Source organism: Carassius gibelio, chromosome B16, assembly GCF_023724105.1.
Source record: "Carassius gibelio isolate Cgi1373 ecotype wild population from Czech Republic chromosome B16, carGib1.2-hapl.c, whole genome shotgun sequence".
NCBI lineage: Eukaryota > Metazoa > Chordata > Actinopteri > Cypriniformes > Cyprinidae > Carassius > Carassius gibelio.
The window spans coordinates 31,357,204-31,373,212 of NC_068411.1; the positions used below are offsets into that span (position 1 = coordinate 31,357,204).

Consider the following 16,009-nt stretch of genomic DNA (forward strand, 5'->3'; position numbering starts at 1 on the left):
ATTGATCAGGCCCCACTGATTTTGACTGTGCAAGTTTACTTTTGACATTTAAAGTGCATGCATTTTATCAGTGTTGCATTATTTATTTTACATATGCTTTCACAAATAACCAGTCCACTGGGACTTTTAGTTCATCGGTGGTCTTGTATTTTGCCTTCTATCTCTCACCTTGGTTGTTTTTTTGTAAGGTGAAATCATCAGTGTGCAGCTTCAGGGTTTGTGGATGCCTCCGAGAAATGCAAATCTACCGGAACCACCCGCAGGATAATCAGATCTTATTAGACCAGAAGCAATCATAAATTGTGTCAAATCCTCAGTATATCCTGATCAGATAATGATGAAAGTTTACGGAACACCAAATCTCCAACCCCCCCACACTGCTAAACGTTTAGATTATGAAAACTCTTTTCCATGCTACCCGAGGAACCTTAAAGTCTCCCAGCAGAGCATTTGTAAATGGGAATTTCAACTATGGCAGGATGATTCAGCAGTTGATCACTGTACAATCACACGAGAATCAGAGTTTGACAGAGAAAGAGCTGGATGGATGAAGGTGTCTCAGTGTGGAGGGAAACCTTCTCCCTTCTTTCCAATTTCATGGACTGGAACTTCAGTTGAACTGGAACAGATTGTCATGGAATGGGATGCAAGAGTTACAGCCATACATGTCACACAAGAGGGCATAAAGAGCCGAAAGTTTTATGGATAAGCACAATAGTATGAAAAGTACAATCTGTATCCATTCCATGTCCATTGGGGCGCACAACGACTTGCATGCATATACAGTATGTATTTATGCATACTCTATTTTGTCGAGCTTATTCTAGTTCCCCCTGCTTCTTCTGACTCTTTCAATCTAGTTTTTGCTTGGCTGTCATGGTGACATATGTTTAGTTCGCATCTGTCCCAGCTTCGGGCGAGCCCCCATGCTGAGTCGCTCTAGCTCTGGATGCTGCGTTGCCATGGAGAGCAGCTTGCAATTACAATAGCACTGGTGTAGGGAGCAGGTGATATCAAAACTGCACTTTCGCCAACTGCCAAGGGCCTCTTGCACACTATGGTAACAGTGGACAGAAACTGATGTGTAGCACATTGTAAGGTGCTTGGTCATGTTCATGTGGCCATGCTGAGCTTCAGCAGAATAAAATGAGAGCTTGAATAGTGTTTTTGTAGATTTTTCAGGGAACTCAATGAAACACACACAAAGTCTGACATGCACTTTTTTAAACCTGCTAAAATGATTAAACACAAATTCAGCATCATAGCATCAGTTAGGTTGATTTTTAATAAAAAGCATACTTTAATATTTTGGATGCCCGTCTGTAATATCCAAAAGATTGTACAGAATACTTACAGTACAGTTATTACAAGTACAAAAACAAATTTAAATCCAAAATCATGATAAATCAGAATAAATACATTTGATACATATCTTCATTTTCACTTGAACCACAACCAATAGTAAAGATATGACACATTCCTTAAATTATATGACTTTCCTTTCCAAAATCATTTCATGACATGTCCTTATGAGAAAATTATATGATTTGCTTGAGTGAATATTTGGCACACCTATAACATTATTTGATCATTTATACTGAATAACTTGGCAGCACATAAACAATTTAGACACCGGATATAACATGAAGAATTCCTGGACTTTGCTGACAACCTCATATATAACTAAATACATTTGAGTACATACAAATATATATGGCACAATAATCATGAGAGAGTAAGGAACTTTCTAGACTACTAACTGAAAGTGTGCCACAAGAGACCAATACAACAACGCAACAAAACAATTCAAACAAAACAAAAGAGACAACTGCTCAAAATGACCACTTTCAATAATGTGTTGACCATTGTGAGCAGTGATGAAAGCTATAGATATTTCATCCGCACACACATGCTGTCCAAGCATGACGTGAGCTGAACAGCATCAGATAACTGAAATAATACAGCCTGGAGTACATGTAATAATGTAAAAGAAATCTGACTTTCGCATGTAACAGGCCGTTTGGATTCAGTCATTTGCAAATATGCAAGAGTGAACCTCAAGAAACCCGTGAAGAGCATGCCTAGGTCATATGTCACCAAAAAACGTATATATTCAACCTATTTTTATGATGAAATTTATTTTTTGAAAAAAAAAAAAAGAAAAAAAAAAGTGTGTGTACATTATATATAAGAATAAAAGTAAAATTGTAAAGGATTTGAATAAATAATAATACTAATACAAAAAAAAAAGTAGCAAAAATATAAAATTATAATAGTTGTGCATTTGGTGTGATACAGAAAAAAATGAGTACTACAGCAATGAAAAACAAAACATCCTTATTTTGAATTTACGGCGAAATGTGACCTGAACATCCTTTTCACGTGTAGAAAACAGCCCCAGTGCCTGATGTCTCATTAATTCATGTCATTATTCACCGATGTCCTTGTCATACATTTCCTAGTGCCAAAAATAAATGAAATATAAAGGCTTTTGAGTCGAAGTGTTGTAGAATCCCTGAACTGAGCCATGTGTGCCTTGTGTGTCCACAGAGCAGAATCCTCAGCAAACTCAGAAGCCGGCGTCACGCCATGGTGTATCCGTAACTCCCACAATGCAGTGCAACCAGCAAACGATCACGCAGGACAGCCTTGCTGGGGTATTCTGGGAGTTTCAGCATGTTGATACTAGGAGAAGAGAGAGATGGGTAAGTGATGCTACACTGTGAGACTCAAACCGGTTTCATTACACACTTTTTTTTCTATGTGTTAGTCTTTGTCACTCTTCCAATTCTTCATCATTATGTTTTAAAGCAGCTCTGTGTTTACAGCTCAGAAACATGAGAAGAGCCACATTGCCCTCTAGTGTTTCTGAACAACACTATCCGTCTGTCTCTCACCATGTGCTAGAGGTAGGCAGTAGGTTTGATGTGTAGGGCACAGCGGCAACGGTAAACTTCTGCAGACCGCTGCCGCCCATCAGAAAAGCAAATCCTCCATGAGGGACTCTTGAACTGTCAGAAGAAAACAGCATCGCTTAAAAGAAAGGCACTAATCCCATGTTTTTGGCAGTGGCACATATTAGACATAACAAATCATGTATTATATAACAGAAACACTGACACAGCATAAAACATGATCTAGGTCTAAATCAATCAAATGTCCATATGTACCTCGTACCCGATTTAAAATGGCCATTTTCTTGACCTTCTTAGCTATCTCTTAGCTACAGTTAAAATCATTCAACAAAGCCATTTAATTATGTGCGTGTCATTCTTTTAAACAAATATATATATTTATATTTATATAACATTTAACACTTAAAATTTTTACATATTTTACCAAAATCATTTTGTATGTAAACTACATTACATATAAACTAACCCATTACAAAATATGTAACATTCTTTAAACCAACCAATAACTCTGTCTCTCCAATTTCTTCTCTCTCAATTTTTTATGTAAAAATAAATAAATAAATAAATAAATTAAAAAAAAGGGAAAAAAGTTGCCTCTTATCAGGACAGTATGGAAGCCTGTTTCCACCATAAAATATATAAATACATTAAAATAAAATACAATTAATTAAAAAATAAGTAATCGTGACTTACACTTAAAAACTGTAACAATTTGGAGCTTGTTTCTTGCAGTTCTCAAAATACAAAATCCAAACTGAAGAAACAAACTTTAAATTTTGACTTTTTTTTTTCATCTCAATTGTGAGAGGGACATAAAAAGTCGAATCTCCTCTTTTGAATCTATTATTCAATGGCAGAAATGTGCTTTCAAAGGAAACGTCTTATTTTTCCATGTTGCAGTTATATTTGCTTTCACTGGAACATTTTTAGAAAAAGAAGAAAAGGAGGAAAGGAATCTTGACATTTTTCAAATCCTATGTTGTACCTTACAAGTGTCATAAAATTATTGTCATGTTTAGTCACTTTCTGACAATATTTCTACATCATGAAGAGCCAGAATAAGTAAATGACTATGCGTACCTTCCTGTAACAAACTGTAAGAGGAGGACTCTTTCTTCTTGAGTGAGATTTTCAACCACTTCCCAAAACCACTGCAACAAAAACACACACAAGTCTCTAATCACAGCCTGGAAGATTATACGGTATACTGGTATACGTTTAGTTCAGTTCTATAGTTTTTAATCAACATGATTATAACTACACCGCAGCCATCAGACAGTTTACTCTCGGCCAAGCTACTGTTGTTATCTCTGACCCACTACAGTGGTCTCACCATTAATGTTATAATGTAAACATCTTGACATCACGGTTTCTTATGTATATTTTATTTTGATGTATATCTTCGGTCTGTATGAACCAGCATCATTGTTTTGTGTATGCACCTGTATGACAGGCTCCTGCAGGTCGTAGCCACTAGTGTACTCTGTGTTCTTCTTCCAGTCCATCACATCAATTTCAGGCATGCCTGACAACAGCAGTTCCTGCTCACAAAAAACATACCATGCCATCAAACACACGTTCTGAGATTCTGGTACATTCTTAATAGTTTTCTGTCATCATTTACTCTCATGTTGTTACAAATACGCCACACCTGATGTCAAACCTGGTGCAAAGCATCTCGCGGCACCGTGTTTTAAGTGGACAAGCAAAGAGGTCGTTTCTCAGCAAATAATTTCATGGCAAAACTATTGATCACAATACCGTTACATCTTTAGAAGCGTTATTTTATTCATTCATATCTGTTCTAGTCCCCATTCACTTATACTAATATGAAAAAAAAATGGTGTAAACCTTCTCATTCATGGAAAGAACAACAACAACAAAATGATCTGATGATCATTCATTGCATTCAATGACTGAAATGGCAAAGTCAATGAAAATATGGCATTTTAGTCAATGAAAATAACATTTATCAGCATGTAAAAGATTTAGACTGTGTATGAGTGAGCTTATTAACTTGCTCAGTTCTCTGGTGTTCATGGCTTTCATTTTAATCCATACTATGTTTGCTGTTGTTGTTTTGTGTGTGTGTGTGTGTCTGTGTTTCTTCAGTGAGCACAGGAGAGGAAAATAGCAAAGAGAAACTCCATGAGAATATAAAGAGAAAGAAGCAGGAGTCTCATGCAGAGATGAGAGGAGGAATCTACTGACCAGCTCATATTCATCAAAGAGCTGGATGAGCGAGGGGGGGATGAAAGTGTGAAAGCCCTGCAGGAAGGCATTGATCTGCGGCTGAATCGCTCGGGTCATCCTGAGCTCCGTCACCAGCTGCACATACTCCTCCTGACACATACAGAAAGATGACAAATCAGACAAAAATCCCACCATCATTCACTTCTTCACAATCATGGACACAATGCTTTGTTCTCAGCAGTCTGACTGACTCAAATTAGGGGAAATATCCCGTATAATAAAAAAAAAAAGGTTTTTCATCTCATGCAAGTGTAAATGATAAAACAAAACAGATAGAAGATAGAAGTATATCTCCAGCACGTGCGTTTAGATCTGGGTTGCCAGGTTTTCACAACAAATCCTGCCCAGTTGCTTCTCAAAACTAGTCCAAAACTAGACCAATCGCGCTTCCAGAAGGTTCCACGATACAAAATTGCTTCCCGGGGTTAAAATATACATTTTTTAGCAGGATTGCCTTGGTAAAATTCACATTTTAGGAGCTAAATATCAAGTTATTTGTATTGGGGTCGCTTTGACCCGCGGACATGAAAAACAACCACAGATACTGCACCGAGCCGTAATTCACTGACAATCTACACAAAATCGATATTAAAATAGCAGGCGATTCTTTGTCGATTTTAAAAACGATTTTGTGTTAGTTGTCGGTAGACTACGGCTCTGTGTAGTAACTGCCGCTCCACCTGAACCAGTGTTGCCAAGTCTGCGATTGTTTTTCATGTCCGCGGTTTGAAGCAACCCCAATACCCAATACGTGATATTTAGCCCCTAAAATGCGAATTTTGCCAGGGCAACCCTTCCAAAAAATGTATAGTTTAACAATTTTTATCGGGGAACCTCCCGGAAACGCAATTGGGCTAGTTTTGGATTAGTTTTAAGAAGCAACTGGGCAGGATTTGATGTGAAAACCTGGCAACCCTGATCTGAACGCACGTGCTGGAGATATACTTCTAATTACAGGAGCATCTTTACTAATGAGATGAGCATGAAAATCGCATTCGATTTTTTGCACAGCCCTACTTACAGACCATCTTTATATATATTACCTTGTTGTCTTGGGTGACCTGAATTGCAATTCCTCCTGGTTTGAGAGGGACCTCTTCCATAGTTCCAAACACATCTGTTTCTACAGAGAAGGTGAGCTCAAGGCCAAGGTCACTGATGTCATTGTCCAGAATCCACTGCAGATTTTTAGCATACTCTGGGTCGATGGATGACACATCCTGATAGCTCACTGGGATGCCTGCAAAGATCCCACACAAACACACTTTTACACATGATGCATGTCGCACACACTCCGGTTGGTGATTATGTTTATCAGAATATTGGTTTAATAGTGTTGTGGTAAATTGGTTCTTCAGCCAAATGATCCAAACTCTGATGTCAATGAAACCCAGGCACAAACCAAAAGTGCTAGCATGAAAGCACTCTTAATTAACTATGTGTCTGTACAAGTTCTAATCTGTATGAATGCACTCAAAAAGAAGTATAACAAACAGATTCAATGTAAAAATATGCTGATACAGAACTATTTACAAGTAAATTCTCTGATATAAACACTATGTGAGTGGAGTGGGTTACCTAGTATGTGCTTGTAAAAGGAGCGTGTGAAGTAGATGTTCACCAGCTGTCGATGATAGAGAGCCAGACTCAGGATTTGACCAGCAAATCGGAAGTAGTTCAGATGATCTGGGTTTACAGAAGAATTACTGTTGGGTTGAAACGTGGTACCTGTACAACAATTTGAGAATTCAAAATCCAAGCATTGACATTCAAAACAAATAAAAAACTGTAAACACAGCACATTGTATCTGCGAAGAGAAGGGGGTGTTGTCTATTTGCGCATAATGACAGAGAAAATGTTTTATCTGAAGGCATAGTCCCAGTAGCCAGTTTCAGTCATAAGCTTCATTTACATAGTCAAGAGTTTAGAGGCAATGTCTACATCTCTCAGCGGGAGGACGTTGATGGCGCATGCGACTCCCTGCCGAGCTCATGGCCCTGCAGACCCTCAGCCGACATCAAGCTTCCCCCTTGGCAGTGACCAATGTGCTTCTTCACACACTAGAAAATTAAAAAGCCATTGTCTGGCTCAAATCTGATTTAATCTTTTCCTTCTGCAAGCACTAGGTCTCACAGACCGGAGGCCTCTCCTGCACTTCTGTTTTTGTAGAATGTATTTTTCCCCCATTAATTCTGTGCATATAATTTATATTTTAATGGTACAGTCACATTAACTTTTGTTCAGTGACTTGAAATGACAGAACTCCATGTGGATTTCAAAACAGGTTCAAGTTGGTCACTCAGATTCACAACCCCGACTCGTATTGTAGATAAGATCTTTACCATCGGCTGATTGTGTAAACAGTGCATAGTCCGGGTTGATGATCTCATTGGACAGAATGTCAAACCACTCTCTGACCACCCCCTGACCCTGAAAAATGACAGAATCAAGTTATTCATGGCATTAATCCTACTCCATTCTAGCAAAATCCAAGCAAACATACTTTAACACCTGGTAAAATAGTTAATGTATGCAGAATATGCAGCTACCTAATGTATTTTAAGCATCACCAGCTGCCTTCTAAGACACCTCATTTTGGTCAGACAGTAGCCCAACTGAGGTTGGTTTAGGTTTTTTTTTTTTTTTTTTTTTTTTTTTTTTTTTTAAGGAATATTCTTACATTTGATTGAATAGTAGAGTTTTATTAATATTTTATCATTTCATATAAATGTATATTGTGTATTAAAGGACCTCTGTATGGCAGATTTTAATAAAACATAATTCTCAAGAACAGATGTACTTCTATATTGGTGAATAAGAGACTATGACGAACACGATTTTTGATCTACTATTTATTCCAAAAGCAAAAAGAAAGATGAAATGTGTGTTCTGAAGATAAACAAAGGTTTTATGGGTTTGGTCTGTTATGAGGGGGAGTAATTAATGGCATGATTTTTATGTTTGGGTGATCTATCTTTTTAAATGTGGTAAAAATGCTCTCTTTTGGCTTATTGTTTCACATCATTTCTCTCTTCTGACAGGGTTACGTGATTTACAAGGTTTGAGACGTTCAAACTTACCATTCCCTCTTCACCGTGAAACCGCACTGCAATGCCTTGTTTGAGTTTCTCATTGGATGACTTGGACACAACCTCGCAGCTGCTTCGGAATATTGAGTCTGAAATGCAATGATAAAAAATGAATGAAGGAGGTGAAGCCTGAAAGATGAAGGAACTTTTGAACAGATAATGAAGAAATTCTTCCACCTCTGTGAACAAGAAGAATATCATTTTCATTAACTGGCCGGTGCACCATATCCGAGTCTGGCTGTCCAGCAAGAAGATGCTCATAAAACCACTCACACCTGTCTTTAAATGGCTAAGGGAGACAGGAAAACAAAGACATATTTAAAAAAAAGTGGCTACATTCACTAAAACCCTGTTGCACATGAATCCTTAGGCCAGAAACATATTTTGTATACGCAACTGTATTCATGGTAGGACTTTATTTTACAGTCCTGTTCCCCATGTACATACTATGTACTTATTATAGTAATTACAATAACTATGTAATAACTAGGTACTAACCCTGAACCTACCCCTAAACCTAACCCTACCCCATGTAGTTACCTTGTATTACCAGAACTTTCTTAGATAAATACACTTTAAGTACACTATAAGTGCATGTAAGTACACGTACTGTAAAATAAAGTGCAACCGTATTCATATATTAAAATCATTTAGCAGTGAGATTTGAACTGAAAATACATTGAGAAGATAAGATATGGGACAACACCCGGATCAAGAAGAGAGATACAGATATTTGTTGTTTTAAAATTATTTGAAATTCAAATGTACATGTAATGGTAATCTTTAGTTTATCAAACATACGGTATCTATACTTCTAATGCATTTAGATGAAACAGTATGAGGGAAAATATTTTATTCTTGAGAGCAACATGCATTAAATAGGCTCAAATCGGATTTCAACGTAACTCCAAAAGTATTTCAGGCCCTTTGGGAGCTGAGGAGCCGCGATGAAGTCCAAATCAGGGACATGATCTCATTAGCAAATTGTACATTAACTCCAAAAGCTATTTCAGTCTCCCATCATGCTTACCTGTCCTTTAATAATATGCATGAAGCGAGACATGAGTTCAGGACATTCCAGCAGGAAGTGGAAGTGGTTGAAGATTATTTTGGGATTCCTGGAAACAGTAAATGATTAATAGTGAGAAAGTGTTTTACAAGTACAGTATAGGCTAAACACACCACTAGCCCCAAACTTAAGGTTAAAAGAAAAGTTCCCATGAAAATTAAATGTTATTATTTACCCATCCTCGTGTCATTCCAAACTCGTGGATGTTTAATCATTTTTAAAGAAATGTTGAATTGATTTTAATGCAGCCCTATCAGAGTGCATCTAGAATTGGTGCAACCAGAATTGGTGTGTAGTTAGTATTTGAGAACGGACGCACGCTTCAGTAGAGGAGTAGACATGCCCTTGACTTACCTTGTCACAAAACACTTGAGCACTTCATCATGTTTACAGACAAACTCGATGAATCGAGGGGAGGTCATGCTAGATATCAGAGAAGAAAAAGAAAATGAAATAAGAGTGTGCAGGACTTGATGATGAGAGTCTATAAATTATGCATTAATTAAAGAGAGATTTAATGGTGTAATAACATTATCATTAGAAAGGCAGTGAGGTCGGGGTGAAGAGACATTATGAACACTCACACCGAATGAGCTCATGAGTACACGTCTATTAAAACACTCATCTTGGTTCTCCTGTACTTCCCATGAACTTCCCAGGGGTCACATTCCACACTTCTGTAGCTTTTAGCTCCACTTTTAAAGTTCACATGCTTTTATCCATTCAAGTTATTCATTTGGTCACCCTGTGTGTTCCCGCTGGGAATCAAACCCATGTCCTCAGCAACGCCAGCACCATGGTCGAGATCTCAAAAGTATGAAGATTTCTGAACAAGCTGTTCTCTGAAGTTTAGTTTCTAAAATCCTCTGTGTGAAGTGCAAAGAAACTTTGGTCACAATTTACTTGAAGTTCCAGTTCTCACTATTAACTATTATTATCTCACTTATTATTAAGACTTTTCCCTAAATAACCTCCTAATTACTACTTATTAATAGTTAGTAAGAAAGTTAAGTTTAAGTATTGGGCAAGATTAAGATGTAGAACATGCTCATGCAGAATATGTGCTTTATAAGTGCTATTAAAAAGGAAATATAGTAGTAACATGCATGTGTAGGGTATCAGAGTGAATCAGACAATTTAAGATTCGATCAGATTGGTTTTGGAACAACCCAAAGATCCAAATTCCACAAAGAGGCCCAGGAAAACAAGACATCATCATAAATCTGTCCACAATACCCTGGCGCTCTGGGTCTGAAGCACGTTCACCCTCTAGCAGCTTTGAGCAGCTCACAGCATTAAAACAAAGAACACGTATTGATAGTTCCAACTCAGGAATGAGTTTGTCAAATTTGGGGCAAGTAACCAAGATTAATGGTCAAAGAGAGGTACAGCATGACCATCACATGTAAATCCATGATAGAAAGGTGGTTTTCCCCACCCAGGAAAAGAACCAGACTGAGATTCCTTATGAAACATTTTAGTCTCTTTGATCCTCACAGAACACATTCTCGCGTTCACAAAGAACAGCACAGAAACTACCATTACATGTATATGTATGAGTTTGAATTTTCATGCTTTAAATGTTTCTATCAATCAGTACTTTGTAAAATGTATTATATTCTTGTTATAGAAATCTTGCCCAAATTATATTCTGCGAGAGCGGGAAAATTCCAACCCATGTGACTGATAAGATAACATGCTGATAAATGTATTGGGAGGAGAAACATAGCAAAACCCCGAGAAAAGACTATGACTATTTGGTCAAGACACGACTTACAAATGAGGACAATAGAAGCAATCAAAATACACAAAAAAGGAAAATTATGCTTAAAAAGTAATAAAAAAATCCTATATTAATATAGTGTTATATTTCATTTTCACAAAGAAATGTGCAGCATTTTGTACTAGCAATAATAAAAGGACAAATTTAATTTATAATTTGACTAATCTAGTTTTTTATTTTTATTTTATATATATATTTTTTAATCGAGTATATATATATATATATATATATATATATATATATATATACTCGATTAAAAAAATTAATCTAATTAATTAGAGGCTTTGTAATTAATTAATCGAAATTAATCACATTTTAATCGCATATAAATATTTGACCTGAGAACAGTGAGAAGTAATTTTTTTTCACATGGATTTATAGTATACCATTGAATAATGACTGAATACATAAGCTTAAGCAACAAAATATTGTTTATTTTTGTTCAACCAAGTCTAGCAGACCAGTGCAATTTTTGCCATTAAGTGTAGCAATAGCATATTTAGAAACAATTTAGAAATAGTACATTTCAGAAATTCAGGAAGCTTATAGGTGCTGGAACCTTCTGTAAAGTGTTTTTTTTTAAGTAAAACACAATACTGTCAATTACATTCAGAACATTGGAAACCCTGACTATTAGAAAACATCTCTCTGTTGCTTCAGAGGCCATAACATACTAAGTATACAAACCTTGGCCAAAACAATAAAGAGTTCAACATAAACTGTTGCACCAACAAAATAATACATAGTTCAACATAAAATGTAAAGTCCACGCTAGCTGCTATATGTTTTGCGTTGAGGTGATACTTGAGGCTCGATGTGCTGCTGCGGTGATATGCGAATGCGAACGCTAGTTGGTGCTCCAGTATAATCGGTCCCGCCGAAACTCATCCAGTGAGAAACGTTCCGCGGTGCAAAAATAAGTTATTAAAAATGCGGGAATTTTTTTTCTGTAATTAATTAATCTTAGTTAACGCGTTATTTTTTGTGTAATTAATTAATCTCAATTAACGCGTTAAAGTCCCGGCCCTAATATATATATATATATATATATATATATATATATATATATATATATATATAATACAAAAATTGTTGAATCGTGAAATCAAAAACGTGAATCGAATCGTAAGTTGATTGAATTGTTACATCCCTAACTCTGTGTGATTGGTTTACGGCCCTTTGTATTAAAATGTGCATACATACATCATGCTGTTTTGTTTATAGTTGCTTAATCAACTTAATTATAATTGGTTTATAAACATTATTTTAAACATTATGCAATTTTTTCACATATAGTCATGCTGCAACCCACTGCAACGCGTGTTTTTAAATGAAAAATGTATGTAACGATTAACTGCGAGCCAGTTAAAAATCGATTCAATATGTGATGATTGACTTACAAATGAATATCTTTCACTTTTAATAAACTAGGGCTGTGTATTGCCAAGAATCTGGCGATATGATACGTATCACGATACAGGGGTTGCAATTCGATATATTGTGATACTGTAAGCAAGACAAAATATGTGGATATTTATTATTTTAGGAATAGTATATATTGTAAGGAAAAGTGTCATTATGAACACCACTATATGCAAACCTTAGCAATAAATAAATAACAATTGTTTAACCAGAACACAGTGGGATCTGCACTTGTAATCAGTTCCTGTAACATTCAACGTTATTGAACCACTTTTTGTGCAGTACGAGTAAAGGGGGAAAAATGTAAGTGCTTGCAGGATACCTTAATAAAATAAAACAATACAAAAACAATAAAGGCATAATCTGAAAAACCAAGCCTTGTGCATTATACAGAATAATATTCTGAATGTATTACAGTTGGTTTGATACCTTCTCAAATGGTATTGTCGTTAAATGGATTCATATTAATGCATACATTAAAAGTTGTAAAATTATTCTAAAACACATACAACGGTAATTCAAAAATTTGAACCTGTGCAATAACAGGGATTTTTTTTCTGAACATTTTAGTATTGGTTTTATATTATAATGTCACATAGTTAAATTGTTTAATTAATTTAAAAGGTTATTTATTTATTGTAAATTAAAATAAATATTTTTTTTTAAATTAAGCCTTGTGCAACTTAAAGGGCATATATTTATGACTATCTGAGTTAGTTTGGGCTCAAAACATAACAGACACAAAGAGTCCGCAAAAAAAAAAAAAAAAAAAAAAAGCACAAATGTCAGGGCATGACAAAACTCTCCAGGCCCCAAAAATACCCTTAGACTCCAGAGGGTTAACTGGCAAAAACAAAACGGATGTCTAATGAAGGTCAAATGTCATACTAATTTTGCCACCGCCGCTGAAAACCACGATGCGAGCAATGCAACAATTGCACAAAACGCCCCCAAAATGCTGCAGTTATCCGAGTCAAAGAGTTACAAGCAGCGGGGTGGCCTTCCCGCCTATAGCGTGAGCCTCTTCACACTGGTCGCAGCAAGTGGCGGAACCGAGGTGACGACAGAGCCCCAGTCACGTGGTGGACGTTACCACAGAAGCCTTAATGACAGAAAACTTCAGCTTTGTACACCGAAACACGAACTGGGACAAATCTTTCACCTTCCATTACTAGCAGCAAACTACATTAATGCTAACATTAGTAGCATGCTCTTATGCATTTCCTGTCACTCAGGATTTGTTCAGAGATGAAGACTCATCTAGCGGTCGGGAAATATACTCACAACGAAACAACAGTTATGAATCTTGTATGATTTTTCTTTTTTTTTATATCGATATTACGTTTTTGAGAATCGATACAGTATCTCCAAACAAAATATCGCGATATTTTCTTACACCCCTAGGATAAACGTGCATTTGTAATATTTTGCTCGATGCGCCCTGTTGTGGCCTGAGGAATGAAGTCAAAAGCTTTTCTTCACTCTAACTGAAATTATGCATTTTCAATTTAATCAAAAAATGGTAAATTCAAATATAATATAATTTTTTTAAATAATTATAAAACATTTGAATGTCGTTTTTCAGCCATTTTTACAGCCCTACAGTTCTTTCAATGAATCACTGGCTGACTCAGTGATCAGACATAAAACAGCTAAATTGACCTGTTTCCCTTACACATTAATAAGCAACTAGTTAATAGTAAGAACTGGTCCCTATCCTGAAGTGTTACCAAAACGTTTAAGTTTGAGGTCAGTCGTTACCCGTGTGGCATCTGACAGGAACAGCACATGTAGAAGGCCTGGATCACAGCGCTCAGGCGATTGGCTATCATAGAGATGACATCCTGACCATCGGCGTAGCCCTCCGGCGTCTTCATCACGGACTTGGCGTCCAGCAACAGAGGGGGATTTTCGCTGGAAACAGAAGGGTCGACCTCCTGCTTTTTCAAGAAGAGTGATGCAATGTCGTTTCCTGAGGAGGAGGTTGTTGCGTCTGTGCTCTCTTTATCCAGCTCGGTGGAGATGAGGACCAGCCATTCATCAAGAGAGTGCCACAACAGCTCCATAGGCTAGACAGCAACACGAGAAAACATCACTTCAATACAGATGTGCTGTACAAGACCAGAGAAGGCTCTGCTTTGTGAGAGGTATTTCCAATTGCGAGAGACTATTCCATTCTATGGCAGCCTGTTTGCTCATCTGCACTGTTGGGAACGTTACTAGTAAAAAGTAATTTGTTATAGTTACTCACTACTTGTTCCAAAAAGTAACTGAGTTAGTAACTGAATTACTCTATAATAAAAGTAACTCGTTACCAGGAAAGTAACTATTTGCGTTACTGTAAAAAAAATAAAAAAATAAAGTTGCTATATGTGAAATAAAAAGAATGTTTTGAGCAGTTTTCACAAGTCAGTTAAAATGAGTAGAACAGACAGGTGTTCGTACATAACTTTCAATATTTATTGCACGTCAACAGACAGCAAGAGTTTCATTCAGCACTTCAAGTATTATCTTTGTAAGAAAAGTTGTTTTGGCCACTAGCTTTGTAGATGCGTGTGTATCACATTACATGTACACATTACATACACTTTCTTGCCTTTGACCACAATTAATTTAAAGTAGTGCTTATATCTCCACCTTGAAAATGGCAACTTTACATTGGATTGCTCCTGACTCGCCATTTCTGCTGCTGCTGCGAATCTCTCTTTAGCTGTTGCGTGCGTGCGCGCACATTTACGTGCATGCGTGTTTAACGTCCAGTAATGTTAACAGCGTTGTAACGACGGGAAAAGTAATTAGTTAGATTACCCCGTTACTGAAAAAAAACCGTCGTTACCTAACGCCGTTCTTTTAAACGGCGTTATTCCAAACACTGCTCATCTGTGCAGTGTTTGACACTAGGGTGATGTGATGTATTGATATTTAGAAATACACTCTCTAGTCTATGACATTGTAAATATCTGTCTTATTGGACTTATTTGAATCCTTGTCTCATGACTTGATTGATGAGCAAATAAATTATTATAGTCAAAGTTAAATAAACTATTTTCACAGTCTCATTAGTTACTGTGTTTAACTGCATTTGGAAATAACATTTCTGGCCATTTTCAAACAAAAGTTGGCTTTTTGTATGTATGTATGTTTTTCTTTTCATTTTGTTCCATAATTTAAAAGAATTAAAGTTTTAATTTATGTAAAATAAAATTAAAAAAGACTCACCAAAAATATTTACTATTATTTATTTTTAAAAGCATCTTATATCCTTGCAAACAAACCTTTGATAATGCTTTTTAGTGGCAAAATATATCCATTATAGACCACCCTAGAGACCATCATAAATCATAATTTTAAATTATATGTTTAAAGTTCATATTTTTTTATGATAGATTTTCAGATTTTAATATTGAGTGTAAATTCTTGGTCTGGGATAAAAAAAAAATAAATAAATCTATATATAAAATACATTTGAAATGTAGT

General features: G+C 36.2%; 1 protein-coding gene across 1 annotated transcript; it reads right to left on the minus strand.

Moving 5' to 3' along the window:
* Positions 1 to 1,262: 1,262 nt before the first annotated feature.
* Positions 1,263 to 14,616, minus strand: LOC127975306 (E3 ubiquitin-protein ligase HACE1). Its single transcript, XM_052579255.1, has 13 exons — positions 14,294 to 14,616; positions 9,682 to 9,750; positions 9,289 to 9,376; positions 8,436 to 8,547; positions 8,250 to 8,347; positions 7,512 to 7,599; positions 6,747 to 6,896; positions 6,212 to 6,408; positions 5,127 to 5,258; positions 4,358 to 4,456; positions 3,996 to 4,066; positions 2,898 to 3,011; positions 1,263 to 2,685 (listed from the first exon to the last, which is right to left on the minus strand). The coding sequence occupies exons 1-13, from the start codon at positions 14,596 to 14,598 to the stop codon at positions 2,583 to 2,585; spliced, it is 1,626 nt and encodes a 541-aa protein (XP_052435215.1). The 5' UTR covers positions 14,599 to 14,616; the 3' UTR covers positions 1,263 to 2,582.
* Between the last annotated feature and the right edge of the window lie 1,393 nt (positions 14,617 to 16,009).

Bases quoted from the DNA above. Each gene is read 5' to 3' on its own strand.
- LOC127975306 (XM_052579255.1), bottom strand. From the start codon at position 14,598: ATGGAGCTGTTGTGGCACTCTCTTGATGAATGGCTGGTCCTCATCTCC. The intron at 8,548-9,288 runs GTAAGCATGATG...TGTCTCCCTTAG, and splicing joins TGCATATTATTAAAGGACAG to CCATTTAAAGACAGGTGTGA. The intron at 6,897-7,511 runs GTAAAGATCTTA...ATTGTTGTACAG, and splicing joins GTTTACACAATCAGCCGATG to GTACCACGTTTCAACCCAAC.